The sequence below is a fragment of the Rosa rugosa genome, chromosome 3 (assembly GCF_958449725.1).
Source record: "Rosa rugosa chromosome 3, drRosRugo1.1, whole genome shotgun sequence".
Lineage (NCBI taxonomy): Eukaryota > Viridiplantae > Streptophyta > Magnoliopsida > Rosales > Rosaceae > Rosa > Rosa rugosa.
In genome coordinates, this window is record NC_084822.1 from 50683941 (window position 1) to 50694448 (window position 10508).

At 40.6% G+C, this 10508-nt stretch overlaps 2 protein-coding genes and 1 long non-coding RNA gene across 3 annotated transcripts; 2 read left to right on the plus strand and 1 right to left on the minus strand.

Annotated features, from left to right (window-relative positions):
* Window positions 1-2877: 2877 nt before the first annotated feature.
* On the plus strand, window positions 2878-4126 carry LOC133739877 (protein ENHANCED DISEASE RESISTANCE 2-like). Its single transcript, XM_062167697.1, has one exon. The coding sequence runs from the start codon at window positions 3110-3112 to the stop codon at window positions 3992-3994; it is 885 nt and encodes a 294-aa protein (XP_062023681.1). The 5' UTR covers window positions 2878-3109; the 3' UTR covers window positions 3995-4126.
* A 2044-nt stretch (window positions 4127-6170) lies between these two features.
* LOC133739876 (aspartyl protease family protein At5g10770-like) lies at window positions 6171-9751 on the minus strand. The gene is made up of 3 exons (XM_062167696.1): window positions 9502-9751; window positions 7478-7909; window positions 6171-7200 (listed from the first exon to the last, which is right to left on the minus strand). The coding sequence occupies exons 1-3, from the start codon at window positions 9686-9688 to the stop codon at window positions 6368-6370; spliced, it is 1452 nt and encodes a 483-aa protein (XP_062023680.1). The 5' UTR covers window positions 9689-9751; the 3' UTR covers window positions 6171-6367.
* Window positions 7104-7401, plus strand: LOC133739878 (uncharacterized). Its single transcript, XR_009860871.1, has 2 exons — window positions 7104-7227; window positions 7264-7401. It is a non-coding gene; the product is annotated as an uncharacterized LOC133739878 (long non-coding RNA).
* Window positions 9752-10508: the final 757 nt, after the last annotated feature.

Sequence of the window (10508 nt, forward strand, 5' to 3'; positions counted from 1 at the left end):
AGTTTTAATTGGCCAGTACTTTGCCTAAAGCCTCCTTGTCTTATTTTCTTTGCCCAAACCAATTATTTTTGCATGAAATAATTTGAGCATCCCGAGTGACAAAATGTTTTCTTTAGATGGAATCTTGAACTTGATTATTTACGTCTTATATCACAAAGCAACATCATGTGAATGTTGTAGACTATTCTAGCGTCGCAGTATATGGGAAACCCTAACTGGTTCAGAATGATATAATTGTGGTGGTCATCATTCGTTACCTGCCATTTGTATAGTTTTGGTCTTCCCCTAAAACACTTTAAAATAATAAAACTGCAAGCATACATTTACGATGATACCTGAAATGACAACACCAGTGACTCTATTACTTAAAAAAATAAAGTAACGTATATCTCTTCAGTTCAAGAATGAGATGCAACAAATGCGCCTTTTCTTTTGTTTCCTAAGCTGGATGTGAGAATTGAACAATGAAACTCGGTTCCTTCTTTTGGGGTTTACCTTCATGCTGCATTTTTGGATCTGAAAATCGAGTGCAGCAGCTTCTCTCGTAGTAGTCGGCTTGGCTCTTATTCTGTGGCGGCTGATGAGGAGAATATGTTTGGGATTTGGTTCTTTTGGAGCAGTGATTGTTGCAAGATACAGCGAGAATGATAGAGAGAGTAAAGCCTCATCTTCATTTCTCTAACATTAGAGTATCTCATCCCAATTTTCTTTATATCATGTCATCTGCATAAGAACTGATAGGACAATTGATGAAGAATGATGAAGCATACAAGTGGAATCTTTACATGGTGATGGACTTTGTGGAGATCTTGCCTGGTGGGAAAGTTTAAGTAAATTTAGGCTGATATTATTAGGATATTACAACTAGGATTTCTTTTCGATTCTTCTTAATCTAGAATAGGAAGGTTCTTTATTAGTATGATTTTACTAGGACTTTATTAGGGTTGTTTTATCCTAGTTTATGTAGAATTATCTTAACCTCTCTACATATAGATGCCTCTGTAGTCTTTTATTTTCAGATTTGGGTTAATAAAATTGAAAGCTTCCTAGGTGTGATGCATAGAAACCCTACTGCTATTGCTAGTAATCCTATCCTAGAACCTTACTACTATGATGCTAGTTGTTCTATCCCTTTTCCCATAGTTTTCCTATCCTTAAACTCATAAAATCCCTACTGTTCCTTGAACAACCAGAAACCCTATCCTACTGGTGTAACCATAAACCCTATTTGTCCTGCATCAACAATCATCTTGATGTAACAAATACTACAACAGTCTTTCTGAATAGATTTTTGACAAAAAATCAGGTTCAAGGAAGAATTTTAGATTGAGATAATGCCTGAAATGTCATGCCCCCTACTCATCACTAATCTACAAATACAAATGAGTAATGCAATCAAGGAGGGAGAGAGAGAGGACACACCTGGTCAGTATCCCTTTGAGTGGCAGAGGGAGGTACAGCCGGTGTGGTAAGGATAAAGTAAACGATGTTAAATTTGTGGGGAGGTCACATGGCAAATGCAGAGATCCTATTAGACTGCCTTAATCTTTAATGTTACAAAGTCCAAAGCTATCTATTTTTATGGTGTTCCTTAGCATTGCTATTTTGTTATTGGTCTCTAGTATATTTGAAAATGGAGGTGTAACACTGTTTGATAAGAACTGCTATTCTCCTCCCTGTCATGACATATTATCATCTGTTTGCAAAAAGTTGATCTGTTACTAATAAGACTATTCAAGGTAGATTTCAGAGGCTATGCAATTGTGATGGAAGCTTCCATTCTTGGTTGATAAGCTAAATACTGATGCCAGTCTCAACAATCATAGGGGGATTAATTTTATGTGCTGGTTCAGAAATGACTGGTTTGTGGCTTAACAATTTCAATGTGAATCTAGGCACTGGGATGGTACTTCAGGGCTTAACATATTACTATTGAGGTCTATGGCCTTGTGCTGGACTTTAGATTGCAGTATATGTTGCTGATGTTTATAGCCTGATACTGATGCCAATCCTTCTCTCATTTTTTTGGTTTGATACTGGATTGCTGATTTTTATTTAGTTTGGTCAACACTAGCAGAGTTTTTATGATTAGATATTGGCTGTGGTTATCTCTCATATTTATAAAGAACTGAATGGAGACGGCCAGGCACGCAGGTTTTGGTACTCTAAAAAATTATTTGACTTGGTGTAAAACGTCTCATAGTTTGTTGTAAAAGCTATTGAAATCCTCTATTCCTAAGGCCCATAAGTCCAATCCAGAGTTGATGCCGGGTCCAAATAGCACCCAAATCACTTTAGCCACCCAAATCACTCTAGGCACCCCAATTGGTTTGGGCACCCCTTCATCACCCTTGCCATTCTCAACGCAACTTCATAACCCCGTCGTAGACAATACCAATCATCTCCAGACCGGCAATCATCTTGTGGTGGAAGCCTCTGCCGCGCCACTCCAAAGCCAGCTCCGAGCCGCCAAGCCACTCATGTCCTTCAAAACCAGCATTGATCCACTTCAAACATTGCAAAGCCTCTCATAGCCTACAAAACCAGCATCAATCCAAATCAACAAATCCTTCCAAGTCACCGATCTGTGTCGCACCGCTACCGCCTCCATATCAGGCTATCAACCCATACAATTCCGGTTAGACCCCACGCCGTTGCTAATTCAAATATTTGTCCAAAAGAAAAATAGACCTTTTTTTTTTTTTTTTTTTTTGAAATAAATAGCTGGTGCGACTGCCCTCAAGTCTGTATTAATGAAACTGTCGAATACAAGGGGGACTAATTTAGATAAACTATAAACGGAGGGAAAAAAAATAACTGAAAAACTAAGCCAAATGCCCCAAATGGGAAAAGGAGAAAGCACCGGATGCTTTAAAAAAAAAAAAAATAGTAATGGGGAAAAGAAAAGAAAAATTATATGCTTTGTACGGAAAAAAATTTATATGCGCTTCCAGCATAAAGCGCTCTTATCGTAATATTCTTAAAACTTAAGGGCATCTCTGTATGGTTCTTATCATACACACCCGGTGTAGCCATCCTATTGAGGTTTCCACTCTTCACTTGTATAGGGAACAGTCGCACCGAGAAAACCAAAACCTGGGAGAGTAGTATGTGTCCGACAAAGCCGAAGCACCGGAGTTCCGTCGTCGATCACGCCGGCAAATGCTCCAGATCCGGAGAGTCCACAACCTCCACCGCCGACTGGATCTCCGAGACAATCCAAGGCGGATCCTTACCCCACGTCGACCTCCACACCGGAACGAACGGCTGGGCATCACCTCCCGGCGACCTATTCTCTCTCCGTGGAAAAAACTACTTGACAAGACGACAAAAAGCGCCCGCCGGAGACTACCTACTGACCCCGGTGGCCACCGACTGGCTCAAATCCAGTTCGAAGCTGGAAAATGTACTCGCCCGTCCCGATAACCGTGTGGCGCACGCGCTGCGGAAGGCCCAAGCCCAAGGCAAGTCCCTGAAGAGCTTCATCTTCGCTGTGAATCTGCAGGTGCCAGGTAAGGACCAGCACAGCGCGGTGTTCTACTTCGCCGCAGAGGATCCCATCCCGTCGGGGTCACTCCTCCACCGGTTCATCAACGGCGACGACGCGTTCCGGAACCAGCGGCTCAAGATCGTGAATCGGATCGTGAAGGGGCCGTGGATCGTTGAGAAAACGGTGGGGAATTACAGCGCGTGTTTGTTGGGGAAAGCGCTGACGTGTAATTACCATAGAGGACCAAACTACTTGGAGATTGACGTGGATATCGCCAGCTCCGGGATCGCCAAGGCCATTCTGCGACTGGCATTGAGATACGTGACGAGCGTGACGATCGACATGGGGTTTCTGGTGGAGGCGCAGACAGAGGATGAGTTGCCCGAGAGGTTAGTCGGTGCCGTTAGGATTTGCCAGATGGAGATGTCCTCCGCAACGGTAATCGACGCGCCACCGCACGTCGCTCGTGCCCAGAGTTTTGCCAGGGTTAATCACAACTGTTAGTTTATTTATTTCTTTCTCTTTTTTTTTGCTTTAATTTTTGTTGTTATTTATGCCTAATTGGATCGGCGGGTGTACGTAGTAGACAATAAAATTGAAATCGGAACAACAAATAACAATATTGGTTTTTGTTCTTCTCCGTGATTTTACTGGTAAGCAAGCAAACAACACTGTTAAGATTTTGGTGGTGGGATCAGTTAAGTTGGAAAATGACATTCGTCATTGTCATTATTCCATTCTCCTACGTCATTAACCATTTCCCAGGTTGATATTTACATTTATTCACATTGCAAAAATGCAAAGCAAGCTTGAACCTTTTTTGCGGTGACATATACATCTACCCTAAACTTGTGGACAAGGATGGGGTTGATGAATTCTGGTCGAAGCTAGGTTAGCCATATAATTGATTCTTGAATGAGTTGTACCGCAAGAAATGATTACTACCTTTCGGCCGTTGATACATTATCAAATTGTAGACTGGTATTTCAGGATATTTTTCTGTGTTTTTTTTTTTTTTATCAATAAAGTAGAAACAATTATCTTGAGTTGTATGATTAGCTTCCAAGTTCCAATATTTGCTTTACTCTAGCTTTACTCTTGGCACATCTTTTGTTTTGGGAATATATTTTGTTAGGCTTTACGCCTTTACCTTAATTACTCTAGGCCCTTACTCTTACTGATTTGTTTCTTAAACTTTTTTTTTTTTAATCAAATCAACCAAGTGCGTTAGATAAACATCAATAATACATCAAACATTCAGTAAATGTTACTAGCAAAGATGATAATGTCAACAAAACAATAACAATAACAACTCAAATAAAACGTCAAGCGGACAAATGCGACACTGAGACATCACCAAAATCAACTTTAAACCCTAACCAATCCCACTCAAAATAACAAAAATAATAATCACCAGCAAAAGAATTATTCAACTTAAAATATGATTATCACCACGAACTGAAGCAGTATTGTCACAAGGGCCACTGCATCTAACCAAGAATCGACTGCAGAACTTGGGCAGTATTTGAGAATGATTTTGTCTCCAACGATTCAACTGCGCACAATAGCAAATTGCCCAACAAACTCCTTCTAAACCCATAAGAATATGGATTCGACGAAGATGGCCAAAAACAACTTTAGCCTTCAACTCGAGAAGAGAACTTAACTTAAGAAATCTTTGAGAATGAGTTTAAAGGGAGAGATCTGATTAAACAGAAAATTGAGAATAGGTAATGGTACTTTGAAGAGAAGGGGAGGAGTGCTCCTTCCCTTGTGACTAAGGTTTTTTTTTGGTGACTAGATTTTATTTTATTTTTTGGGTAGTTTTTCGGACTTTTTCCTTTGAGAGAAGGTTTTTCGTTTCATTTGTTTCTTAATTACTAATGGGCTTGCTGAAATTTTCAATTTCTTCTGTCTCTGACAGTGACTATAATCAATTATCGATTGAGAAAGTAAGAAGAAAACAATTGTTGATGGAGAATTTTTGGTTTTGAATTTTGAGTCGACAAACCTCTCCCCAAAACAGCGCATACCAGAATCTGGTGGGTGGGGCTGAATCTTTTGGGTTTCTATATTGACCATCCAGTTGTGTGGCATCGGAGTATACTAGTATAGACTGACCGACATCAATTGAAATTCCTTTTACTCTGTTCCTTATTCTTTTCAGCCATTGTGGCATGTATGCTCTCACTCTCTTCACCCTTTTGTAATTATTAATAGACTGACCCTAGACTGTATCATACTTTGGGAATGAGATCAAATTTAACTAGAATAAAACAAACTCGATGGCCCGGCCCAATACTATTTGGTTTGGTGGCATAGTCTCCTCTCCGTAAATTAGGATTAGTGTTTGATTCCGTTCCGGTGCTTCCTCTAGTAGTGTCAGGTTACTGGCTTTAGTCTTAATCTTAGGATGATATTACATTTTAGGTTGCCTAATTATGTTGTTTCATTTGGTTTTGGCATAGAGTTAAGGATGGCTCACTCTTGTCGTAGCCCTCCTTTTGGGTGAGTTGTTCTTTGCAATGTTATCTACTTTGATATTAATGGATTGACACCCAAATTCTCTTAAAACACTACCAGCAGCTTGATAGACTTTTTTGTTCAACTATCTTGGATGACTACCAACATGACACTTGGGAATATCTTCGTTTGTGAAAGGGCTCAATGAACAACAACATTCAAGCTCAAAACAAAGCAAGGAGAGTTCCCTATATATTATACCTTATTTATGTATAGCTTTCTTCCAAACTATCCATCCATCGACGATCTTTCAATCAGCAATGCTTTAAATCAAACTTACGTAGCCGGCTTAATAACAACCTTATTAATTAAGCCAGCCTAAGCAATAATAACACATAATTTGATTACGATTCATCAGGGGCAACCGGCCGGGGCAAATCCAACCTTTCCACCAGCGACGTCATACACCACCTGCAACCGTTTCTGTTGAACATTCCCAAATATGGCAATGTCGCTGTCATCACTGTTCCCAGCGAACGCCAAGCACACCTGCGAAGCACTGGCCACGTAAAATATGCCCGTCGCATCCAAATCCAACGTCAACCCACCGCTGAAAGCGAACGCTATTTTGGGATACGACACCGTGCTGCTCCCGCTCAGGTCGTAGCACGTGTCAAGTATCGAAAGCTTCTCAGCTTGCGGATAGCTTTTCATTCCTTGCTTAAACGCATCCCTCAAAGCGCTGTACGCTGTTGCCGGAAGCCGCGTTATCACCGTCCCTGAGTCGATGATCGTCCCTGAGGACGAAAAAACCGAAGCGGGAATCGATACCCGACGTCCGCCGACATTGATTCCAACGACATCCAGGCCGTAAAAGGACCCACCTCCAGATACAGTGGATAGCGGCGTGAACTTGACTGCGTTGGAGGGTCCGCCGCCTTTTCCGAAGCTGAGGTAACCGGTGGCGCTGGAAGTTGAGGGTAGGCAGTAGGAGAAGAAGCGGCCGTACTTTTGCGCGCTCTGTTCGACGAGGGAGATTTTGTTGCGGCCCAAGCCCAATAACCCTGCAGACCCGCCAAAAAGGCCTTGATTGTTTTGGCCACAGCCGAAGAGAAACCCGTCGAAATAGTCCGTTGACGTTAGTGTCAACCTTTCTTTGCTAAAGTATCCCACGGAGAAGGAGTTATCTCCGTATTGTATGCCGTATATGCAAGTTGATGTGCCGCTTGAGCAACCAGGTGTATTACCTACATCGATGGTCGATCACAAATCAGGTTTTTTTTTTTTTTTGAGAATTAATCACAAATCAGTTATAGGCATGATATGAAGGGGCGAGGCTCTAGTGAGGACCGTAAAATGAGAATTTCATGAGGATTTTTAAGTCAACGGTTAGATGATATGTGTGATGTATAATTAATATTCAAATAAAATTGAAACCACTTATCTAACCGTTGAATCCTCATTTTAATATCCTCACTAAAACCTCTCCGGATATGCTTTTCCTGTGACTGCGTTGTACGTTACCTGTGGCTGATGTGAGTTGAGAGCAGACTGGCGAATTACAGGAAATGTTGGTATACGATTTGGAGAGGGATGGGTCAAAGATGGGCTCCTTCTGTTTGTAACAAGACTTGACACAAGGCCGACACTGAGTCCAAGTGAGGTCGCTCCCGGTGTCGAATATGAGCGAGAGTTGTTTTGCGGGTGAGCCCAAGCCCACGGTCACAATGTAGTTTCCCGAGCCCACTACGCTGCCGGACTTGGCGGGGATGGATGCGTCGGTTTGCCTTAGGTTGTCACCCTTCCGGGCGTGGATTGAGTCGACTCTGGCTTGGTCCTGCTGGAGGATCTGAGTGTGAGTTGGAGTTGCGGTCTTGTATTGGTTAGGCTTGGACTTCTTAGAGCATGAACCATGCCTGTGTACCACTTTAAGTGATGCCTTCTTCTTATCATGACCTGGTGATAGAAAGCAGATTATTTCCCTTTCATATATGCACTAATTATATACGACATGCGTTACGTTGTGGTTAATCTTTAATAATGATAATATAAATAGAATATTAGAATTTGGTATTTGTGGGTATAGTAGCATGATTGATTAGTGGCATGTCTGCTGGCAATTTGTATCGTACCTGCTTATATTACTGGCCCCATGTCACCAAATGACCAAAACAACTTAACAAATTGATGAATATAAGCTTCCAAAAAGAAATCATCATGTAACTCTCCCAAGTGGGAATTCAAGGAACTCTAAAGTCACATGCGTGTCTTTATCTCATCCTTTTGTGCGTCGACTTCTTTCTCTACTCGGTAGTTGGGCAATTGTAGTCGAATTCAATTATATGATTGTGTCAGATTAAGTTTCATTAAGGATCGTGGTAACCACCACAGGTGGTCGAGTTGGTAAGAGCCTTCAGGTGTGGAACCCCCACACCCGGGTTCGAATCCCGTCGACGCTTATTGGAGTTAAATCCCAATATATTCTTGGTGGCCAGAGAGGAGGAAGCGTTCTGACAAGATCCTCCGAGCACGGATTAGTCTCTGGGCCTAGGAAGCCTTTGAAGACACCGTGTGATTGACAAATAAAAAAAAGGATCGTGGTTATGTTTAGCTCATCGATCAGTTATCATACACACTTTCTTTGGAGAAAAAAAACTTTCAACTCATTCATAGACAAGAATAGTTTACTGCAATAAATCAGAGAATTTCACAGCAAGAAGAAGAACTATCCAATAAATTAAGTTTCTAAGACATCCAAATACCAATATATATATATATATATACAGATCCTATCCAGAGCGGAGCTCCGCTTTGAAAATTAACCTGTGAAGTTCGAGTTTTGGGTCACTTTTCGGTCGCACATCCACATCTCGACCGTTTAGTTTTTAGGCACTAGTGTACAGATCATCTCTACAAATTTTCAGCCAAAATGATGATCGTTAAAGCATTGATAACTGCCTTAAAGCTAGTACGGTTCAGGTTGACAGATTCAGTCCGTCCATTGGTTTAAGCGAGTTAGATACCTTAACAATCATCAATTTGGCTGAAAATTTGCAGAGATGATCTATACACTAATACCTAAAAACTGAACGGTTGAGATGTGGATATGCGACCGAAAAGTGACCCAAAACTCGAACTTCACAAGTTAATTTCAAAGCGGAACTCCGCTCTGGATAGGATCTGTATATATATATATATATATATATAAGCAAGCATGTCAGAAACACAGTATTTCTGTCGCTAATTATGACTCGGTAAATCAATCCATCCTAGTTCTTTGGATTGGATTAATAAACACTTGCTTCTACATCGTACAAACCGTATGCAAACAATGATCAAGGTTAATTTAGGTCGTCAAGAATAAATGAATACTCTTATTTTAATCAGTTCAGTTACTATCTCTTATATCGTGTTTAAAGCTATCTCCCTTGCCAAAAACTTGATTGCTTATTAGTTCCTAAGTTTATAAACTGTTTATCAAGAGGTAAGTACTAGTATTGAACCTTTCATCGATCAGAGAGAGAGAGAGAGAGAGAGAGAGAGAGCACCTATGGTAGAGGGGCTGCAGGTCGATGCTGGTAGTAGAGAGCTAAGTTGAACATCTGTGTGATGAGTACTCAAAGCGAAGCCCTTGTCCAGAGAAGAGAGAATATTAACGCATACAAATACACAAAAGGAAATCAAGTACTTGTTCGCGAGGAAGGAGCAGCCAGAATGAACACTGGGAGTTGCCATGGTAGTCTATTCCGGCCTTCACTCAGTATGATAGTTGCTGGCTAGCTCCTGCAAGAAGCAAGCACGCTCTTATAGCCTTTATTATAAGCTAATTGGAAATGTATGTTAGGTTCTCAATTCTTACACGTCACCCATTACCATGACACCAAAAATAATGCACCTTCCATAACATTATCAAAATGCAAAAAACGACCCCACCCATCGATTCAGCTATTGATTGATTCGGTATTTTACTGTATTAGACAAAAATGTAGCTTTATAATAATATAGCATTAGCAACTGATTGCATGAGAAATTTTGTATGCAAAATTAATTTTTTTTTATTTTTTACTTTTACTATCTAAATTTTAAGGAGTGCACACTGATTAACGAGATTCGAAAAAATTATGCATACATTGCAACCCGCTCGATCTCATAATTCATCTTATCAAATGAAATGAAATATTAATATTTGAAGATTTTTGGTGAAAAAATTGTTCAACAATATACATCATGATTAGAAATGATGGTAGAATGAGATTTCAAAGTTCACAGGACTAGAAATGATCAGGGCCCATCAGCTCACCAATTACCAAAATGATTTTTATACTACGTCGTTGTCAGAGACGAGATTTTTGGGTTTTCCTTTGACACTTGAAAAGAAGCGATTTAATTATGGATTCTCTGAAGTTAATTATTCCGCACTTGAGTTTCAGTGGAGACATGCTGGAACGGAGAGGGCGATGGTAATCATGGAATCATGTCAAATCTCTCATGCTTTTACTGCTCAAATTAAAAGTGATGTTACTTTTAGCTCCAATAAAACATTCGGTTTCAACTG

What these genes read in the sequence shown, in the direction of transcription:
- LOC133739877 (XM_062167697.1), top strand. Translation starts at nt 3,110, where the DNA reads ATGTGTCCGACAAAGCCGAAGCACCGGAGTTCCGTCGTCGATCACGCC.
- LOC133739876 (XM_062167696.1), bottom strand. Translation starts at nt 9,688, where the DNA reads ATGGCAACTCCCAGTGTTCATTCTGGCTGCTCCTTCCTCGCGAACAAG. An exon ending in CTGCAGCCCCTCTACCATAG is followed by an intron (nt 7,910 to 9,501) that starts GTGCTCTCTCTC and finishes TTCTATCACCAG; the next exon opens with GTCATGATAAGAAGAAGGCA. An exon ending in TCAACTCACATCAGCCACAG is followed by an intron (nt 7,201 to 7,477) that starts GTAACGTACAAC and finishes CCATCGATGTAG; the next exon opens with GTAATACACCTGGTTGCTCA.